This window comes from Propithecus coquereli, unplaced genomic scaffold, assembly GCF_000956105.1.
Source record: "Propithecus coquereli isolate 6110/MARCELLA unplaced genomic scaffold, Pcoq_1.0 Scaffold111, whole genome shotgun sequence".
In the NCBI taxonomy this organism is placed as follows: Eukaryota; Metazoa; Chordata; class Mammalia; order Primates; family Indriidae; genus Propithecus; species Propithecus coquereli.
The window spans coordinates 7,186,825-7,208,826 of NW_012135081.1; the positions used below are offsets into that span (position 1 = coordinate 7,186,825).

The 22,002-nt window shown below is 45.0% G+C and overlaps 2 protein-coding genes across 2 annotated transcripts; both read right to left on the reverse strand.

Moving 5' to 3' along the window:
- Window positions 1-7,088: 7,088 nt before the first annotated feature.
- LOC105815739 (nascent polypeptide-associated complex subunit alpha) lies at window positions 7,089-20,873 on the reverse strand. Its single transcript, XM_012650979.1, has 8 exons — window positions 20,592-20,873; window positions 19,699-19,770; window positions 9,949-10,034; window positions 9,708-9,785; window positions 9,284-9,430; window positions 8,754-8,882; window positions 7,409-7,531; window positions 7,089-7,216 (listed from the first exon to the last, which is right to left on the reverse strand). The coding sequence occupies exons 2-8, from the start codon at window positions 19,766-19,768 to the stop codon at window positions 7,202-7,204; spliced, it is 648 nt and encodes a 215-aa protein (XP_012506433.1). The 5' UTR covers window positions 19,769-19,770; window positions 20,592-20,873; the 3' UTR covers window positions 7,089-7,201.
- LOC105814932 (nascent polypeptide-associated complex subunit alpha, muscle-specific form-like) lies at window positions 11,094-17,025 on the reverse strand. Its single transcript, XM_012650053.1, has one exon. The coding sequence runs from the start codon at window positions 16,977-16,979 to the stop codon at window positions 11,094-11,096; it is 5,886 nt and encodes a 1,961-aa protein (XP_012505507.1). The 5' UTR covers window positions 16,980-17,025.
- Window positions 20,874-22,002: the final 1,129 nt, after the last annotated feature.

Below are 22,002 nucleotides of genomic sequence, written 5' to 3' on the forward strand. Positions count from 1 at the left end.
CTGCACTCTAGCCCGGGCAACACAGTTGAGACTCTGTCTCAAAAAAAAAAAAAAAAAAACCACGTTAAAAACTATTGGATGAAAATTAGTCTGGCATGGTGGTGCACACCTGTAGTCCCAAGCTACTTGGGAGGCTGAGGTGGGAGGATTGCTTGAGCCCAAAAGTTTGAGGTTATAGTGAGCTATGACTGTGCCACCACACTCTAGCCTGGGTGACAGAGTGAGACCCTGTTTCAAAAAAACAAAAACCAAAAACAAATAGATGAATATAAAAAGGACTATACCAATCACCAAGTAAAGTTTATTCCAAGAATGCAATTTTGGTTTAATATACAAAATTCAATTAATGTAACACGTTTACACCATATCAATAGAATAAAGAACAAAAAGATGATCTATGATCATCTCAATAGATAGAGAAGAATCATCAGAGGAAATTTAACACTCTTTCAGGATAAACACTCAAACAAGAAATACCAGGGAACTTCCTCAATTTGATAAAGAACATCAAAGAAAAACCCACAGCTAACATCATAGTAATGGCAAAAGATGTAATGCTTTTCTGCCACAAGACAAAGACGTCTGGCTTTGCCATTCCTATTCGACATTGTACTGGAGGTTCTAGCCAGGACAACTAGGCAAGAAAAAAAAATTAAAAGGCATCATCATTGGAGAGGAAGAATTAAAACTATCTGTATTGGCAAATGACATGATCTGGCATATATAAAATCCTAAGGAACACACTAAAAAAATATTACACTAATAAAAGAGTTCAGCAAGGTGTCAATGCAAAAAAATCAATATATAAAAATCAACCGGGGGCAGGGTGCAGTGGCTTGCGCCTGTAATCCTAGCACTCTGGGAGGCCAAGGTGGGAGGATTGTTTGAGTTCAGGAAGAGACCAGCCTGAGCAAGAGCGAGACCCTGTCTCTACAAAAAATAGAAAGAAATTATCTGGACAACTAAAAATATATAGAAAAAATTAGCTGGGCATGGTGGCACATGCCTGTAGTCCCAGCTACTCGGGAGGCTGAGGCAGAGGGATTGCTTGAGCCCAGGAGTTTGAGGTTGCTGTGAGCTATGATGACACCCCGGCACACTAGCCTGGGCAACAGAGCAAGACTCTGTCTCCAAGAAGAAAAAAAATGGAATAAATTTAAAGAAGGAAGTGCAAGACATACACTGAAACTACAAAATATCATTAAAAAATTTAAAGAAGACCTACATAAATGGAAAGACATACCATGTTTATGGATTATGGATTGGCTAACTTAACATTGTTAAGATGGCAGTACTCCCAAAATTGATCTACAGCTTCAGTGTAATCCCTATCAAAATCCCAGCTGATTTTTTTGCGGAAATTGCCAAGCCGATCCTAAAATTCATATGAAAATGCAAGGATATAGCGCAAATATTCTTAAAAAAAAGAGGAACAAAGTTGAAGTTGAAGGACTCAGACTTCCAGTTTTTTTTTTTTTTTGCGAGACAGAGTCTGGTGCTGTTGCCTGGGCTAGAGTGCAGTGGCATTCAGCTTATTTCACAGCAACCTCAAATTCCTGGGCTCAAGTGATCCTCCTGCCTTAGCCTCTGAGTAGCTGGGACTAGAGGCGTGTACTACCACGCCTGGCTGATTTTTTCTATTTTTACTTGTCCGGCTCATTTCTTTCTATTTTTAGTAGAGATGGGGTCTGGCTCTTGCCAAGTCTGTTCTTGAACTCCTGACCTCAAGCGATCCACCTCGGCCTCCCAGGAGTGCTAGGATTACAGGCATGAGCCACCATGCCTGGCCATAGGTATATTTTAAAGAGAAATTAAAACACATGTCTACACAAAAATCTGTACATGAATGCCATAGCAGCATTATTCATAATAGCAAAAAAAAAAAACAAAAAACCAAAAAGGAAACAACCCAAATGTCTATCAATTGATGGATAAACAAAATGTGATATATTTATACAACTGAATATTATTTGGCCATAACAAGAAATGAAATACTGATCCATACTACAACATGGATGAAACTTTTAAACATTCTGGTAAGTGAAAACAGCCAGATACATATATTGTGTGGTTCTATTTTACGTGAAATGTCCAAGATAGGCAAATTTACAGAGAAACAATGTAGATCAGTGGATGACTAGGTTTGGGGTGATAAAGCTTGGGTGGAAATGGGGAGTGACTGCTAATGGGTATGAGGTTTCTTTTCGGGCTGATGAAAATATTCTAAAATTGATTGTGGTGATGGTTGCACAATTCTTACTAAAAACCATTGAACTGTATACACAAGTAGGTGAATTGTGTGGTATGTGAATTATATCTTAATAAAGCTGTCAAAAAAGTAAATCTATACATGTGATAAAATTGCATAATATACTACACACACACACACACACACACATACCACACAAATGAGTATGTGTGAAAACTGGTGAAATCTGAATAAGATCTATAGACTGTATCAATGTCAATTTCCCTGTTTTTATGGTATACTACAGTAAAGTAAAATGTTGTCATTGGGGGAAGCTAGTTGAAGGGTACACGTGATCTCTCTGTACTATTTTTGCAACTTTGTTGAGTCTATAATTAATTTAAAAAATTAAGTGGATGGAAAAAGATATACAATGCTAAAACTAATAAAAATGAAGCTGGATATTAATATCACAGTAGAATTCAGAGGAAAAGTTATTACCAGGGATAAAGCAAGTCACTTAATAATGATAAAGAGATCAGTTCAGCTAGACATTCATACTTTTTTTTTTAGAGACAGGGTCTTGCTCTGTTACCCAGGCTGGAGCTTCAGTGCAGTGGCATGATCATAGCTCACAGCCTTGAACTCCTGGGCTCAAGTGACCCTCCTGCCTCAGTCTCCCAAGTAGCTAGGACTTACAGAATCGCACCACCATGCCTGGCTAATTTTTCAATTTTTTGTAGAGACGGGATCTCCCTATATTGCCTAGGCTGGTCTCCAATTCCTGGGCTTGATCCTCCTGCCTCAGCCTCCCAGAGTGCTGGGATTACAAGTGTGAGCCACTGCACCTGGCCAAGGAAACTAATTTGAAGAATAGACGAATGCAGCCATATGTGAAGAATGTCCATTGGAATTAGCAACTAGGTGACCTTGATGAAAGCCAGTTTGGTGGAAAGGTAGAGATAAAAGCCAGACTAGTGAACTGGAAAGAAAATGAATAGAGCTACATTTATCACTGTATTGTTGAAGTCAAAATAAAAATGAAGAGATAAATCTCTAAATTTTTTTTTTTTTTGAGACAGGGTCTCACTGTTGCCTAGGCTAGAGTGCAGTGGCATCATTTAAGCTCACTGACTGCAATGTCAAACTCCTGGGCTCAAGCAATCCTCCTGTCTCTGCCTCCCAAGTAGCCAGGACTACTGGTGTGTGCCATGGTGCCCAGTTAATTTGTCTATCTTTTGTAGAGATGGGGTCTCTATTTTGCTTACACTGGTCTCAAACTCCTGACCTTAAGCAATCTTCCTGCTTCAGCTTCCCCAAGTGCTAGGATTACAGGTGTGAACCACTGTACCTGGCCCTAAATCTCTCAATGTAATGTTTTATTTGGGAAGAAGAATTGCAATTTGGGGCATACACATAGACTGGGTGGTTTTTGGTACGTCTGAACAACAGAAGTTAGAGGTTTTATAAAAGAGGAGAAAAGTTATGTACTGCTCTTTGGGAAAGTTAATTGGCATTAGTATTGTGAGTGACAGCAGTAGGCAAAATTAGTCCTAGAGTTGTAGCAGGTTATCTCAGAAGCTATAGATAAACTGGTTTATGTTACAATAAGCAGTTCAGCAGTCAGGCTTGCAGAGAATTACACACACTCTTGGAGAAATGTTTTGTACCCTGAGTCCTTTCCCCTCCTCGTTTCTCCACTGTTAGGTATGACAAGAATGACCCAATTTGCATGATCAAATTTCGTAATAGATAGATCTTGGAAACAAAGTTTAACTGAAAAGCAATTTGCAGGAAGGTATGTATCTATTGTACAAAATTAGTTTTCTGTTTAAAAAAATTTTTTTTTTTCTTTTTGAGACGGAGTCTCACTTTGTTGCCCAGCCAGAGTGAGTGCCGTGGCGTCAGCCTAGCTCACAACAACCTCAAACTCCTGGGCTCAAGCGGATCCTCCTACCTCAGCCTCCCGGGTAGCTGGGACTACAGGCACGTGCCACCACGCCCGGCTAATTTTTTCTCTATATATATTTTTAGTTGTCCAGATCATTTCTATTTTTTTTAGTAGAGATGGGGTCTTGCCCTTGCTCAGGCTGGTCTCGAACTCCTGACCTTGAGCGATCCACCCGCCTCGGCCTCCCATTTTCTTTTTACTATTAAAGACAGGGTCTCAACTCTGTCACCCAAGTTGGAATGCAGTGGTGAGATCCCAACTCACTGTAACCTTGAACTCCTGGCCTCAAGTGATCCTCTCACCTCAGCCCCCAAAAGTACTGGGATAATAGATGTGAATAGTGGCACCTGGCCTTATAGCTTTAAAACTTGCAGAACAGGCCGGGTGCAGTGGCTCACACCTATAATCCTAGAGGTGGGAGGATTGCTTGAGCTCAGGACACCAGCCTGAGCAAGAGAGAGACCCCCACTCTCTACTATAAATAGAAGGAGATTAGCCAAACAACTAAAAATAGAAAAAATTAGCCGGGCACGGTGGCACGTGCCTGTAGTCCCAGCTACCCCGGAGGCTGAGGTAGGAGGATCACTTGAGCCCAGGAGTTTGAGGTTGCTGTGAGCTAGGCTGACGCCATGGCACACTAGCCTAGGCAAGAGTGGGACTGTCTCTAAAAAAAAAAAAAACCAAAAACTTGCAGAACACTATTTGGATACATAACTATGTACAGGAATTATAAAACACCAGCTTGTTTTTTTTCTTTTTTTTTTTTTAGAATTGAAATAGAGAAGGTAGCATTTTTTTTTTTTTAAAGAGACAAGTCTCACTATATTGCCCAGGCTGGAGTGAAGTGGCTACTCACAGGCTTCACTACCATGTACAGCAAAATAAAAAATCAATTTTTTTTTTGTTTTTGTTTTTTTGAGACAGAGTCTCACTCTGTTGCCCAGGCTAGAGTGCTGTGGCATCAGCCTAGCTCAGAGCAACCTCAAACTCCTGGGCTCAAGCCATCCTCCTGCCTCACCTTCCCGGGTAGCTGGGACTACAGGCACGCGCCACCGTGCCCGGCTAATTTTTTTTTTCCTACTTTTAGTTGTTTGGCTAATTTCTTTCTATTTATAGTAGAGACATGGTCTTGCTCTTGCTCAGGCTGGTCTCGAACTCCTGAGCTCAAGCAATCCTCCCGCCTCGGCCTCCCAGAGTGCTAGGATTATAGGCGTGAGCCACCACACCCAGCCAAAAAAAAATCAATTTTTAAATGGTGAAAGCACCACAACTGGCACACTAGGATGTTTTTCATTAGACATCAGAAGGGTCATATAGTAAGTAACCTGTGCCAATAATTACATGTAGATTTTTAGCAAATACTTCTAATAATCCTGTTTTGGGAGTACAAGGTCTAATTTTACAGATGAGATCAGAGCGATTCCTTAGGCCTGAAGTGGCTCATGACTGTAATTCTAGCACTTTGGGAGGCCAAGGTGGCAAGATCACCTGAGGCAAGGAGTTGAAGACCAGTCTGAGCAACATAGCAAGGCCCCATTTCTAGCAATAATAAAACATTAGCCAGTTGTGGTGGCATGTGCCTGTAGTCTCAGCTACTCAGGAGGCTGAGGCAGGAGGATTGCTTGAACTCAGGAGTTTGAGGTTGTAGTGAGCTATGACACCACGGCACTCTAGCCAGGGTAACAGAACAAGACTCTCCAAAAAAAATAAATAAATAAAAGGTTTGCTCAAACTATGTATTCCCAAATCGGAGAACCAAAAATTTAATGATTCTGATGAGTTTGTTGCATTTCAAGTGTGGTAAAAAAAAAAGATTGAGGCAAAGGAATTAATGAATAGTAGAAGGGGGAACTAACTGATGTAGCAGGGTCCCTGATGTGGGAAGGAATACTAAAGTACTTACAGGTGACAGGAAAGGCCTTGAATAAGACATTTCTCTGAAATAGTAACCAAGAATTGGCAGTTTGTTAAGTCTTGTAGAAGAGTGAGGAAGTCACGAGTTAATATTCCTAAACTTCCTGATACAAGAATTACTTGGTTGACTTGATTTGGCTGCTAGGGGTCTGTCTTTAGCCCCATGAAACTTTTGTTCATCAAATGATCTAAACTGTCTACCTAAGGCCATCATTCTTAGCCAACCATCAGATATGTTTGTGTTTCCCCAATACAGCATACTACTTGTGGGAATAAAAAGGTCCTGCTTTTTAGTGGCTGTCTGTTAAGTCTTAATTATTCTTCCCATTTTTAAATTTCAGCCCTGTGCTTTCCCCCAAAGCATTTTCTGGCAATCCAAACTCAGGAACTTTTTCTTGGGATTCATATATAGCTATTTATATTTACCATAAACCAGCTAATTGTCTTCTTATGTTGTTTGCGTAAGACAGTCCTGGTTTTTAATTATTGTCCCAGCATAATCATGGCTACCCTAATGGTAACTTACTTTGCAGATTAATTTATATCTGTAGAAAGTTTACGCTATAGTCAAAATCTTCCTCTTCATGAAGTAGCTTTTCATCTTCTACAAATTGCAGCCTTTTCATCCACAGCCACCCCTCTCCAACCCTGTACTAATAAGCCTTTTTATGTGGAGATGTAACCAATGTGAACTCACAGAGGCCAGACAAGCCCCAGTGTTTTCAGGAAGATTGCAGTTCAGACAGGGCTGATTAGATACAGGAGATCCTGTATCTGCTAATGGTTAACATCTGGGAAAGAAAGTGGAAATGAGGAACTTTACAGTTAAGCTGTATTCTCTGCAGTAACAAGGTCCTAAAAGCCTAGCCTAACTTCTTACAAACAGCCTAGTACAACTTACAACAGGTGTGAAGTCTGACACTTTAAGTGGGGAATCTGTGGCACTAAATCTTTTCAACTAAACAACGTCTTAAGAGCAGATTAATAACTTACTAGAGCATTCAGTTTTTTGGTGGGAAGAGACCAAGCACCCAATGAGTTCATCCAACAAGAAGCCATAACTTTATTAATGATAGAAACAGTACAAATTTCAAACCAAGCTGCAGTTACTCTTTTGAAACACCAAAAAAAGTCCTTGTTTTCAGATGTTACATTGTTAATTCCTATAAGAGAAAAAAGATAATTAGAGATAGTTACAGGCAAATTCGGAGAATTCAGGTCACTAAAACCTAAGGCAACTCAGAATGGGCTTTAGAACAAGGCTTCCTAATTGGCTGGTATTAAGTAGAAGAAAAAAAGTCACTCATAATTGGTCAGGGCAGAGGGAGTTAAAGAATAAAGGGTTGGACACTTACCATAATAGCATTTACAATATCATTACTGTTGTTCTTCAGGGCTCGGACTGCCTTTGCTCTCGACACATTTGCTTGTGACATGACCAATTCTATGTCTTTAACTTCCACACCTGTTTCATCAACCTGGAAGTGAGGGAAAAAAACGTAATAAATAAATTAAAAAACTTCAGCAGTTCTTTGGAGCCAGAGTCTCTTGAATCTAGTTCTTAATTTAACTCAAAAACTGTATAACTCAATGGGGTTATATTGAACCTAGAACAATATAAAATTCACCAAACATACTGCTATAGAGAGAAAATTAAAAGTACAGATTACTATACTGCTTAACAGAACAGTTTTGAAATGGTTTGAGGCCTTGCCCTGCTCCATCCAGAGCAAGGTTATAGAAATTTTAGAAAACTGGTTGAGTGCCATGACTCACACTTTTAATCCTAATCCTAACACTTTGGGAGGCTCAGGTGGAAGGAGTGCTTGAGGCCAGGAGTGGAGACCAGCCTGAGCCACATAGCAAGATCCCGTCTCTAGGGCCGGGCGCGGTGGCTCACGCCTGTAATCTTAGCTCTCTGGGAGGTGGAGGCGGAGGCAGGTGGATTGTTTGAGCTCAGGAGTTCGAAACCAGCCTGAGCAAGAGCGAGACCCCGTCTCTACTAAAAATAGAAAGAAATTAATTGGACAACTAAAAACATATAGAAAAAATTAGCCGGGCATGGTGGCGCATGCCTGTAGTCCCAGCTACTCGGGAGGCTGAAGCAGGAGGATCGCTTGAGCCCAGGAGTTTGAGGTTGCTGTGAGCTAGGTTGACGCCACAGCACTCTAGCCCAGGCAACACAGTGAGACTCTGTCTCAGAAAGAAAAAAAAAAAGATCCCGTCTCTATAAAAAACACAAAAATTAGCTGAGAGTGGTGGTGCACATCTGTAGTCCCAGCTACTTGGCAGGCTGATGGAGGATGGCTTGAGCCCAGGCATTTGAGGTTGCAGTGAGCTATGATGATGCCACTGCACTCTACCTAGGGTGACAGTGCGACCTTGTCTCAAAAAACAGAGAAAAATTCTGGGCAATTAAAAAAAAATTTTCAGGCCGGGCACGGTGGTTCACACCTGTAATCCTAGCACTCTGGGAGGCCAAGGTGGGTGGATTGCTCAAGGTCAGAAGTTTGAGACCAGCCTGAGCAAGAGCGAGACCCCGTCTCTAACTGTAGTCCCAGCTACTCGGGAGGCTGAGGCAGGAGGATCACTTGAGCCCAGGAGTTTGAGGTTGCTGTGAGCTAGGCTGATGCCATGGCACTCTAGCACATAGCCAGACTCTGTCTCAAAAAAAAAAAAAAAAAAAAATCTCTAATATACCTCTTCCTCTTCACTCTCCTCTTGTACAGTTGGAGTCTGTGTGTTTTCTTGAATGTTTGAAACAGCTTCACCTTGAACTTTGAATTTCTCAGCAGCTGCTAGCTGTGCCTGCTGAGATAAATCCTCGATCTACAGGGCAGAGAACACAGATTCACATGAGACTACAGTAATTGAAAAATAAATCATATATATCGTTTCAAAACTCTCACTCTAAACCTACTTCAGGTAACTTACACATAACTTTAAACTGCTTGCCCTTACTCAGACCTATATATCACAGTAGAAAGAGAAGTAGCCTAGGTCTAGAGCAGTGGTTCTCAACTGGGGGGTAATTAGGTCTCCCAGGGCACATGAGGCAATGTCTGGAGATTCATTTTTTTGGTTATCACAAATGGATGCAATGCTGCTAAAACGCCCATAACGCACAGGATCGCCCTTCCACAGAAAGAATTAACTGACCCAACATATGTCAGTAGTTCTGACGCTGACAAACACTGGTCTAGAGCAACTTCCAAGAAAACTAGACTCACCTTGGCTTCCCCAAAAACTATGTAGGTATCTGAAGCTGGGCTCTTGTAGACATCTGGTTTTGTGATGACAAAGAGGATATTCTTAGATTTCCGGATAGTGACTCTAGTAACCCCTGTAACCTGTCGAAGACCCAGTTTGGACATAGCCTAAAGAATAGAAAAGATCAGGTTTTCAACTTCTTTAGAAGCAGCTTCAAGAAGCAAGGAACATAGTATCACATTCAAAGCAAAGCCTTTTTCAAGGCTAGGAAAAGTTTATAGAAGAATAGAGAATCAGTTTTTAGGATGCCTGAGTTTTCTGCCATAGTAACTTCTACTTTAACTAAACAGGATTCTACTACCACTAGAGTTCCACTACAGGTGTTCTGCTCTCTGAAGTCACTTCACAGAACCATTAATTCTTGTTTATAACTTAAAATCTTACCTTCCGTGCCTTCTTTTCACTCCGACTCTGTTTTGCTTTACTGACTGGTTCTTCATCGATTTCAGCTGCCGCCGCCAGCTAACAAGATAAAAACAGCTATGAGTTACCTGAAACTTAGGATCTGGATATCACAATCTCCATGTGGTTTTTCCTTTATGAAGGGCCACAGTTCCAAATAGAAGTCAGCTCCGATCGACCTTGCTTCCTTGACCCAAGTACCAGTTAATAAGAGAATACCCACCTGTGCTTGTTGTGTAGTTGCTTGTGTAGAATCTTGTTCCTCGAGTTCTGGTACTGATTCATCACTGTCAGATTCTGTTCCAGATCCTAAGATGACAAACATTTACTATTTTATAAGATTATAACGAAGGGGTACCTCACCATGGCTTGCCTGGACTAGGAGTCAATACCTTATGCTAGACCTAACAAAATTAATGTAAACCAACTGGCTTGTGTGAAGCCAGCTTAACATCCCCAACCTTAGTCACTAACTAGTGTGTATATTTATTAAAAACCCAGCCCCAGAAATGAGTGGTAATCACTAGACACAGCTGAGCAATTTATGTACTGTAACTGCTTTCTTTCCCTCAAGGTCTTCATTTCTTGGCAAAGGCAAATATCAATGACCCATGTAACTCTAAATTTTACCCAATAGCCCAACCATACCAGAAAAGTTCTGCCATAAGGTGTTTCTAGTAAGTGAAAAACAAAAAAAATCACATTGTGGAGGCAGAATAGGCATGGCATTTCCCCTAATCCTTTAAATTGGGTTAGAGGAGGCCAAAAGCAGCTGTGTACACCCATTGAGGCTTATTTTCAAACCACTCACCCCAGCAATCTGATCTAATTGATATAGCTGGAAGATTCTCGATGTTGACCCATAGCTCTAATAGTCACTTTCTCTACTGGATACTGTCCTGTGACTTCCCCCATTTCTTCCAAACATAACTCACATATTTTAAGTTTCCCTCAATCAAAAGGCCAAGCATCAATAAAGACTATTGAGAAAAAAGCAGCATATACCAGCACCATTCTCAGGCTAGGAAAAACAGGTCTCTACATTTTTAAGAAAAGGGAGTCCCTGGGCAACTGGTCATTACTACAAAGTGAAAAAGAAAGACAAATAGCTCCAGATTCCCCAATATTTTAGCAAATCCCAGGCCCAGGGACAAGGTTAGTGATGTGGTAGGGATTAGAGCAAATTAAAGGTATGGCATGTCTTGGTTTTCAATGTCAGATCACTTAGGTAAAAAAGATGGCAGACCCAGGGTTTAGTCTGGGCCACATTACACAGAATGATACACAAGTCTCTATCTGAGGTGATGAAAACCAAGATTCAGTTTCATATTCCTAGAGCTTTTGCATGTAAAATTATCATTCTAAGTTCTATGTCCAAACACAAGCAGGTACACTGGAGAAAGCGGCGCATCCTAGGGTTAGTATTGGTGGGTAGCCCCCAAGAGGGGTGTGGGCGACACACCATGCACACAGCAAACCAAGGCAAATACCCTTGTTGTTCTTCAGAACAGGCTGCTTGGCAGAGGGGGTTGGGGCAGGGATTCCAGCAGGTTTGGGGGTGGGCATGTTGACGAGGACCGACTGGAAAGGCACTCCCCCAGACACTGGTTCCGGGGGAATCAGAGGCGGCAGCTCATCCTCATCAGCAGGGACTAGGGGCTTAGAGAGTGATTCCAGCACCAGCCCAGGTGAGGACGGCAGAAATTGCTGTTTAGGAAGCAGAGGGGGAACTGGGGTGGGAGTAAGAGGCAGAGAGACTGGTGGGGTGGATGCTGGAGAGACAGATGCTGATACACCTTTGGGAAGGACCTTTTCAGAGGCAGCTGCTGCCAGAGGGGTAGATGCCTTAGACTCAGGAGGAGCCAAGGGGCTCTTTGGGGAACGAAGAGAATCTTTGCCTTTCCCAGGAGAAACAGGGAGAGCTTTTGCAGGCTTTGAAGAGCCTTTCTGAGTAGGGACTGTGAGTAGAGGGGCTGGAGCCACTGTGGAAAGGGATCCTTCAGTACCATTCTTAGCTGAGGGATCGGGGCACACAAGAGGTGAAGTAGCAGAACTCTTCTTGGCCTGTGTACCATTCTGAGTGGGAGCTGGGGCAACAAGTGCTTCTTTGACAGCTGTGGGTCCCTTCTTTGCTGGAAGCCCTTTAGGTGCTTGAGGGGCAACAGACTCCACGGTACATGTCACTGAAACTGGGGAAGTAGGGGAGTCTTTGGGGGAGGAAGAAGTCACAGGTGAGGAAGTAGGGGCCCCTTTGAGGACTGGAGTTGATGGAGTCTTTTGGGGGGATAGAGGAGCCATAGCTGGAGTAGGGGCCTCTTTGAGGGATGTGGAAACTGGGGTCCTTTTGGGTGAGGGAGAAGTCATGTCTGAGGGAATGGGGGCCTCTTTAGTGGATGGGGCCCCTTTGTGAGAGAGAGGAGTAAGGGCTGGGAGAGTGGGGGCCTCTTTGGATGAAGTCTCTTTGGGGCAGGGAGTCCTGGCTGGGGGAGTAGAGGCCCCTTTGGGGGCTGGGGTCTTTTTAGGGGAAGGAGAAGTCACGGCTGGGAGATTGGAGGCCCCTTTGGGGGCTGGAGTTGCTGGGGCCTCTTTGGAGGGAGGAGTCACTGCTGGGGGAGTGGTCTCCCCTTTGGATGGGGTAGCTGAGCCTCCTTTGGGAGCTGGGGTTGCTGAGGCTTTTTTGGGGGAAGGAGTCACTGCTGGGGGAATGGGATCCCCTTTGGAGGATGGGGATGCTATGCCTCCTTTGGGAGTTAGGGTTGCTGGGGCCTCTTTGGGGGAGGGAGGAGTCAATGCTGGGGGAGTGAGATCCCCTTTGGAGGGGGTTGCTGAGGCCTTTTTGGGGGAGGAAGGAGTCACCGCTGACAGAGTAGGATCCCCTTTGGAGGATGGGGTAGCTGGACCTCCTGGGACCTTTTTGGGGGGAGGAGGAACCCCTTTGGAGGATGGGGTAGCCGGGCCTCCTCTGGGAGCTTGAGTTGCTGGTGTTTTGGGGGAGGGAGGAGTCACTGCTGTGGGAGTGGGATCCCCTTTGGAAGATGGGGTATCTGGGCCTCCTTTGGATGCTGGGGCCTTTTTGGGCAAGGGTATAGTCGCTCCTGGGGGAGTGGGATCCCCTTTGGAAGATGGGGTTGCTGGGGACTTTTTGGGGGTGGGAGGAGTCACTGCTTGGGGAGTGGGATCCCCTTTGGAGAATTGGGTAGCTGGACCTCCTGGGACCTTTTTTGCAGGGGGAACCCCTTTGGAGGATGGGGTAGCTGGGCCTCCTTTGGATGCTGGGGACTTTTTTGGGGAGGGTGTAGTCACTCCTGGGGGAGTGGGATCCCCCTTGGAGGATGGGGTTGCTGGGGCCTCTTTGGGGGAGGGAGTTGTCACTGCTGGGGGAGTAGGATCCCCTTTGGAGGTTGGGGTAGCTGGGCCTCCTCTGGATGCTGGGGCCTTTTGGGGGGAGGGAGGAATCACTCCTGGGGGAGTGGGATCCCCTTTGGAGGATGAACTAGCTGGGCCTCCTTTGGGAACTGGGGTTGCTGGGGCCTCTTTGGGGGAGGGAGGAGTCACTCCTGGGGGAGTGGGATCCCCTTTGGAGGATGGAGTTGCTGGGGCCTTTTTGGGGGAGGGAGTCACTGCTGGGGGAGTGGGGTCCCCTTTGGAGGATGGGGTAGCTGGACCACCTTTGGGAGCTGGGGTCTCTTTGGGGGAGGGAGGAGTCACTGCTGGGGGAGTGGGATCCCCTTTGGAGGATGAGCTAGCCGGGCCTCCTTTGGGAGCTGGGGTCTTTTTGGGGGTGGGAGGAGTCACTCCTGGGGGAGTGGGATCCCCCTTGGAGGATGGGGTTGCTGGGGCCTCTTTGGGGGAGGGAGTAGTCACTGCTGGAGGAGTGGTATCCCCTTTGGAGGATGAGCTAGCTGGGCCTCCTTTGGGAGCTGGGGTCTTTTTGGGGGAGGGAAGAGTCACTCCTGGGGGAGCGGGATCCCCTTTGGGAGCTGGGGTTGCTAGGGCCTCTTTGGGGGAGGGAGTTGTCACTCCTGGGGGAGTGCGATCCCCTTTGGAGGATGGGGTTGCTGGGGCCTTTTTAGGGGAGGGAGGAGTCACTACTGGGGGAATGGGATCCCCTTTGGAAGATGGGATAGCTGGGCCTCCTTTGGGAACTGGGGTTGCTGGGGCCTCTTTGGGGGAGGGAGGAGTCACTCCTGGGGGAGTGTGATCCCTTTTGGAGGATGGAGTTGCTGGGGCCTTTTTGGGGGAGGGAGTCACTGCTGGGGGAGTGGGATCCCCTTTGGAGGATAGGGTAGTTGGACCACCTTTGGGAGCTGGGGTCTTTTTGGGGGAGGGAGGAATCACTCCTGGGGGAGTGTGATCCCTTTTGGAGGATGGGGTTGCTGGGGCCTTTTTAGGGGAGGGAGGAGTCACTACTGGGGGAGTGGGATCCCCTTTGGAAGATGGGATAGCTGGGCCTCCTTTGGGAACTGGGGTTGCTGTGGCTTTTTTTGGGGAGGGAAGAGTCACTGCTTGGGGAGTGGGGGTCCCTTTAGGGGAAGAAGGAGTCACTGCTGGGGGAATGGGGGCTCCTATAGCCTCTGCAGGGGAGGGTGTAGTCACAGCTGGAGAAGTAGGTGCCCTTTTGGGGGCTGGGGCCCTTTTAGAGGATGGGGTAGGTGGGCCCTCTTTGGGGGAGGGAGGCATCACAACTGAGGTAGTGGGAATCTCTTTGGGGGATAGGGTTATGCCTTTGGGAGAGGAAGGAGGGGCCCCTTTGGGGGATGGAGGAGTGGGAGAATTTTTCTTGGTTGGTGAGCCTTCAGGGCCTTGAAAAGAAAGACTGGCCACTGGAAGAAAGGAAGCTTCAACTGGACAAATAGGGGATGAAAGATTTCCAATAGAAGCATCAGGGATAGCAGAACCCTGCTTGGTTGGAGGTCTTTTAGTCTGAGACACATTAATCCCTAAAGGAGATGGGGAGTCAGCTAGGTAAGTCAGGGTTCCTTTGGAAGATGCAGTAACAGAAGCACCAGAGTCCTCAGTTAGGCATCCTTCAGGAGAGGAAGTGACAGATGGCAATGCTGAGATATGAAAAATACCATCAACTTTCTTTGCACCTGAAGGAGTCCCAGCTGGGAGAATAGAAGGAGAGGGCACGGATTTGGGAATTTCAGGGGCCAGTGCCAAAGCAGCTGGAGCCACAGGGCAACTTTCAGAGGCTGTAGGAACCAAAGGTAAAGTAGTAAGAGTGGAAGTACCATTCTTAGCTGGGTGGTTTTTAGGCGCTAAAGAGACAGTTCCTTCTAGGCTGGCTGTAGTTGTAGGAGTCGAGGTACCTTTGGCAGTTGTAGGAGTCACCCCAGCAGGGTCAGAATTTTCCAAAGGAAAAGCAGTCATTGTTGTGGTAGTGAGAGAACTTTTGAGAAGCAGACTATCTGGGTCTGGATTTGCATAAGGATCTGTATTGATTATAGAGGTTGGGGAGTTAACACTCTGGGGAGATGGAGCAGCACTGGCCAGCTTACCTATGGGGAGGGGCCCTGCAAGGCTTTTCTTTGCTAGGGTAGCGTCAAGAGAAAGAGACATCTCCAGAGATGATGATGAACTTTGGGGAGAGGGGAAATTTTTAGAGGCTGCCAGGGTCAATGGTGGTAGACTAGAGTCTTTTTTGGTAGGGAGTCCTGCCTGGGCTGGAAAAATAGAAGCTCCTACTGGAGAGCCAGGTACAGTTTGGAGATCTTTTTGTGTTGGGAATTTTGCCAGTACTGAAGTAGGGAGATTTTTGAGGTCTTCAGGGTCTGGCAGAGGAGGAGAAACTGGTATCCCCAGAGTGGTTGCTACTTGAATAGGAAGCTCTTTGGGTGTCACAGGTGCCATAACCAGGGTAGCAGGGGAAGTTGGTTTTTTACTATGCATGAGACCTGATGAAATTGGAGGAGAGACACAAGTAGCTACCTCAAAGGAAATAGATGCTGCAGAAATTGTAGAGGGGTTAGTCATCACAACTGGGGTGGTTCCAACAGAAGAAACAGTAATTTCTTTCAAGCCTGGACTTTCTGGTGAAACAGGAATCTGGGCGACCAAAGGCTGAGTAGTGGCATTAGGAGAGCCTTTGAGAGAGGCTGTAGGAGATAATGAAGAAGTGGCAGCTACATCTGGGGAACCAGAAGGGTTATAGGTCATGCTAGTGATGGTAGAGGGGCCTTTGTCAACAGCCAGAGGAAAAGCTGGAGCCACCAATGGAAGAGCAGCCACAGCAACAGGAACTACCTCATTTCTGGAAGGAAGGGGAGGAATTACAGATCTCTGAGAAGGATAAGAGGCCCCCATGTTAGAATGATCTACAGAAATGGTATTTACTGTAGGATCTGACAGAGCATTAGGACCTGTCTGACTTAAAGGTTGGACAGGAGAACCAAAAGAACTCTGCTGTAAAGAGCCCAAAGAAGTGGGAAAAACCGGGGGGATGTTGGGAGCCACAGTCTTTTTAGAAGAGGTCACCACAGGCATAGACTGGGCTGAAATAGATAAGGCAGCAGGTGGACTAACAGGCCCCTTTAGGTTGAAGCTTCCTGGGTTTTGTGGAGAAGTAGGAGCTGAGGAAATGGGGGTACCTCTGACCCGAGGGGAAGTGATGGCTAGGGAAGTAGTAGGTGGTGGTGTCTGAGGACAGCAGGCTACTCCAGATTGTACAGAGGCCAAGGGAGTTATAAGGTGGGAAGGAACAGCACTGACTCTACCTGGAGGACTTGGGATACCTTCTGGATTAGGGACTACCTGAGAGGGAACTTGAATAGAAGTCTGTTCTGAGAGAACAGTGGGAGCTGACAGAGATATCACTGACCCTGACTCGGCTACAGCGGAAGGAGGTGAAGTAAGTGGGTTAGGTGGAAAAGCAGAACTCTTTTGAACTGAGTGGGGAGCCAAGGCAACCAGAGCCAAGGGAACTGAAGAGGAATGGGCCCCTTTCAGAGTTGGAGCTATCATGGGAGAGGCTAGAGCTAAGGCAGCTGGGGAGATGGGAGGCCCTATTAGGTTTGGTAGGAAAGTTGGGGTGTCAGAGGCATTTCCCAAAGGCAGGGCTGACCCAGAGGATGACTGGGGAAAAGGAATTTCAAAATGTGTTGAGGCAGTAGTAGAGGGGGAAGGGAATGGGGAAGGCTGGTTAGCAGTTGCCAGAGGGCATTGTTGGGAGGCCAGGGAGCGAGGAGAGGGAAGAGTAGGTAGAGGCTGCCCTAAGGCAGCAGTGACATTCAAGGCTGAAGACATGGGAAGCATAGCTGGAGGAGAAAAGCAAAAAAGATAAAGAAGGGAAGAGGAAAAAAAATTGAGTTATATGGCCCAACTTGGTACACATGCCTCATAGGAAACACCGGAGTTTTAAATCTGAGAATAACGCGTCACCACAGAGGATTAGACAAAGGTGACAGGCAATACCAACAACCTTCCCCAAACATTTTTTGGTGGTCAAGTAAAAAGACATCCCTCTAATCTGCCACGCTCCCCAAGTTCTACCAAAACAAACCAACTATTTTAGGGTAGGGAGAACAGTATAAGAGCAGCCTATCTCTAAATGGGGAGCACAGGCTCTAGAGTGAGTTGGACACAATATGCTTGCTTCCTACCCTTTCCCAGTTGTGCCCTACCGTTGCCTCCCCAAATGGACCCCATTCCCAAGTCTTTCTCACAGCCAATATAATTACCACTAAACAGCTATGCTACTCCATCCACCCAAAGATCATGGACTAACTGAAACAGATACTGAAAATTGAACAAGGAAGGTAGTGAACAGTGATAATGACGGGGAATCAGAGCTGAATGAAAAAAACAAGTTTTTACACTCTCAGGCTTCCACTACATTAGGAAAAATCTGACTCTTAGAATAAAGTTTTAGGAAGGGAGTACCTGGCACAATTCAGTTTTTCCTAAAGTTGAAACTCTTCAAAATTTAATACTGAGTCACTTAGCCTCCTTATACCTCACCAACGTTTACTTATTCAACAAAACAAAACCACAAAAGGGTCAGACCCAATAGTCTCTACAGACCTTCATAGGTAATGTTAGCTCTTCAGACATTAATCCGATGAATTAGACCTCCAGGGAGAAAGCATAGTCAAAAGGGTAGCGACTGAATCATGAAACTGTAACCCAACTTGTTAAATCAGACTGTAGTTCTATTTTGGAAGCAGAGAATTGGATGGAGAGAATAAGAATACACTGGATCCCCAACTCCCTAATCTGGATAAGTATTTCATTCTGTCAAAACAGACTAATATTTGGCACTATAGTAAAACGTTTTCTGAATGATGAAAAAAATACCACGTCTGTCATTCAGGAGATATAACACAGGATTAGATCAACACATGCTCAATGCCTGCAAGGGAGTGTTTAACGGAAAAAAAAAAAAAGCCCATAGCATCCAAATTTACCATTCACTCAACAATAATTCTGAAGTTTTTATAGTATCCTGCTATAGAAGACAGGTGGTTCAACCAGTTTTTCCTGGAGAGTTGGTAGGTCAAAGTCTCCCGATTACAGAACAAGTACTTTCAAATTTGTTAGTCAGAATTTAAAACATGGAATACGTTTTCTTCTGACTGGACCTCAAGATGGGATAAGGCTCAAATTACTTGATTTGGCACCATGACCAATTTTCCTGAGCTAGCTTTTACATTCGTTCAAGCAGACCATTTAATTATAGTTACAGACAAAAATCCTGTGTATTTATCACAGGTACTCCCTTAATATATAAATTATATACTATACAAACTCAGACTATTTAGGAATACATTTAACAGCATTAAGGATTGCTGGATAAGTAAATGGCATTAGTTTTGAAGCTTGAATCAAATTTTTCCAAATTCATCTGAATTCCAGGCTCCATATTTGCAAAATTGTTCAATGACACCTCTAAAATCTTGTTTAGCACTGAAATTACAGGATCTTCAGAGACCAGTCCCTTTTTCCTTTCCTTAAGCCGCCTGTATTTCAAGGATTTCATTTTGGTCATACCGCAGGTTAGGGGGCCCCCTCCTTTCTCTTTGCTAGCAGCTGTATTAATCCCTTCAGCTGCTAAAATCAGACAGGTGGGAAGGCAGAATCTTCATGCTTTCAAGTATAAACAGTTCTATTTTAACTCCAAAAGGGGACAGAAATTGCCCTTAAGTAACAATTAAAAAAAAAATTTCCATTAAAAAAAAAGGTGAGGATGGAGATTACAGCCTGAAGATTCCCTTCATTTCGCTCTGCATAACTGACTCAGAAAGACTATCCCTTTGAAACTTTTTCCACTACCTCTTAAGTTTTCTACTGAGATATGTTTTAATCAGAATTCAAAACTTGCCTTCACGCTACATTCTATTTCCATTAATTTCAACACATAAGATCAAAGGATTTATTTCAATCCTGGGTTCCAGACAATGGAACCCAGCACACTAGAAATATCTCAGCACCAACCCCTAAAACAACTTAACTGACAGAGGTGGACCTGGGGCCCAGTAGGACACATTTACCACCAGCACACATCTCATCCAGACATGTGATGAAGGCACAATGCCAAGCTTTCCTATCTAAAACCTTGATGCAACTTGCTGGCTACAACTTCACAAATGCTCACGTCTCCTTGGCCTGTCTGTGTGTCATCCAGTTCCAATAGGTAAGCATCACTGAACCCCTTCCTTGCTCAGTTTTCCTACAAAAGGTGGGGGGTTCCACACCAGAGCTTCCTTTGAGGCAGTAGGCATAACACACAAAACAGGCTAGGGAACTCTTAATCTCCATGAACCTTAAAAATATAATTTTGTATCCCATTCCCCTAAATAAGTTCCTCCGAAATAGTAGTTAATTTTACGGTCTATCCCTCCTGGTAAGTTGCAACCCTATCCTCTTTAAGAAGAGGTAAATCTAAAAGACACAGTGTATTTACCCTTCATCACTTTATCCACCAAATGGCCTTAGACTCAATATTAATTAAGGCAAGGGGGCTAGGGGAACCTACCTGTCTCAGCCTGAGGCTGTGGCAACTCCTGCTCTGTAGCAGGGACGGTTTCTGTGGCTTCACCAGGCATTTCTGAAGGGAATAAAAAGGAGGCCTGAATTGGCTGGGATGCATTCACTTGCCCAATCCAGAGTTAAGTATTCTTAAAAACTCTGCGGAGGGCTGTTAGGAAAAAAATCAAGAGGCTGTCTGGGGACAACCCCCTCCCAAAGAACCTGGGTATAGGTGGGAAATATGACGTGATCCTCCAATCTCTATCAAGCGAATCCTCTCTTACCGAGCCTCTTCGCTCGGCAGCGAGCGACTCCCCCTGCCCAAGATTCGTTTTCTTCACACTCCAAATCCCACAAGGCCAGCAATAACCACTCCGTTCTCAACTCAAGGAGGATCTCGGTCTGGCTCCCGACCATGGGAGACTTCAAACGCTCCCTTAAACCCCCACCCCTCCTAACATTCACAATGACTGGGCTGGGGCCTCCAGGAGTACCGTCTGTCGACTTCTGGCAGCCAGGAAGGGAAAGAGGGTGCCTTCAGTCCCAATACTTGCTTGTCACAGTAAGAACGGTGATGGGGTTCTAAGGCTGTGACCCCTTAATCTCCGCATCTCGTGAAGCCATTCCCAACAGCAGACGCACTCCGCTTCCTCCCCCAACGCTGTAACTGCTCCTGCCTCTCCAGGCCTGGATTCCGGGCCCGGCCCGCAGCCCTTCTGCCCTGCTTTTGCCAAGACACCAATCGCAGACCCCATTTTGTCAGGAGACCTAGGGGCGATTGAGAATCCTGTGGCCCCATAAGGCCTCCAACTCTCTATAACTCTCAATCCCCAGGGCGGTTTAGCTCGAAAGAAAGGCGGATGGCTGAGGATAGAAAGCAGAGGCGCAGAAAAAACTTACTGTGCAAGGAACGCGGAACCAAGATGGCGGCAGAAAGAGAGCGAGCGAGAGCGTGACCCACGCCTGTTGCAGAAGGAAGCCTGGCGCGGAGGGGGCGGGACTAGGATCTCATTCCGGGTCAAGAACTGCCAGCAGCCGCTTCCTTTAACGAATGACCAGTCCGGCTGTTCCCAGGGCGGGGGTGGTGACGAGTCTAAATAAGGGTAAGAATTTAGAACAGGACGCTCTGGCCTGGCAGGAACTCTCTGCGCCTAGCCACGCAGTCCTCAGATAGCCGACCCCTTCCCTCCCAGCGGGTAACCGTGAGAAAAGCAAGCTCCGCCTCCCGGTGCGCAAAGTAGCGACAGCAGTAATGAAGGCGATGTCTCGATATCCCTTTGTCAAATAATGCGGGAAAATATGAGACATTAAAAAATAGTGACTGCCATAGAGACTGTATTCACACCGTTGAAAGGAGGAAGTGACCTAGGCTAACCCTCAGTTATTTTATTTTTGGAATATATGATTCAAGCCGATGTTAAGATTATGAAACGGTAGATTCCTGCCCCCAGAGAAAAAGATCATAGGCATATACACAATTCTTTTGCCTGCTCTTTTGGGCACTAGTTTTATGTCGTGAAACTCATTCATTCTAGGTTTCCAGGACCTCACCTTAAGAACCTACACTTTGTACTGTAGGATTCTTGAAAACAAGAATGTATAAGCAGTCTGGGTTAATGAAAAGACTGATTCCCATACTCTCCCTCAGCCCTACAAAAGGACTCAACAAATATGTATTGTGCTTGAATTAACTTAAACCAGTTAACACTATTTGATCTAATGGCTTTAAGCCATTGTAGCTGCCTTTTAAGAGAAGCAGTGAAAATTTAAAATGCTCTGAAAGCTACTTTAAAATATCAGATTTTTAACATAGTGAAGATTAGGATTACTGAATTATTTGGATTGAGATTGTGGAGTTTACCAAGAATGGGAAATTTTGAAATCCTCCTCACATAGGAGAGGAATTATGGAATGATTAAGAAGTCAAACTTCTTTGTCTGAATCTGGTCACCTCAGGCAGTTTAATTAACTTATTTTTGCCTCAGTTTCCTCATCTGTAAAATGGGGGAAATAGTAGCTACTTGGTAGAATAGAAAGATTAAATTAGGTAATATATGCACATTATGTAAAAAGTGTTTATTGTTGTATTACAATTGTAGATAGAATTTCTACCTAAGTAAATATGTGATCTGGAAGATTTTCAATGCAGTCCATTTACCTTCAGAAGAACCAGAAATAGCCAATCATCTTGGACAAAACTACTATTGACCATTCCCCTTTCTTCTCCAGCAAGCCCCCTGACTTTTTCCTCTGTTGTACTAGCCAAGGAAGGATGAATTTTATATTTCTTTGGGTTTCTTTATAAATTGGC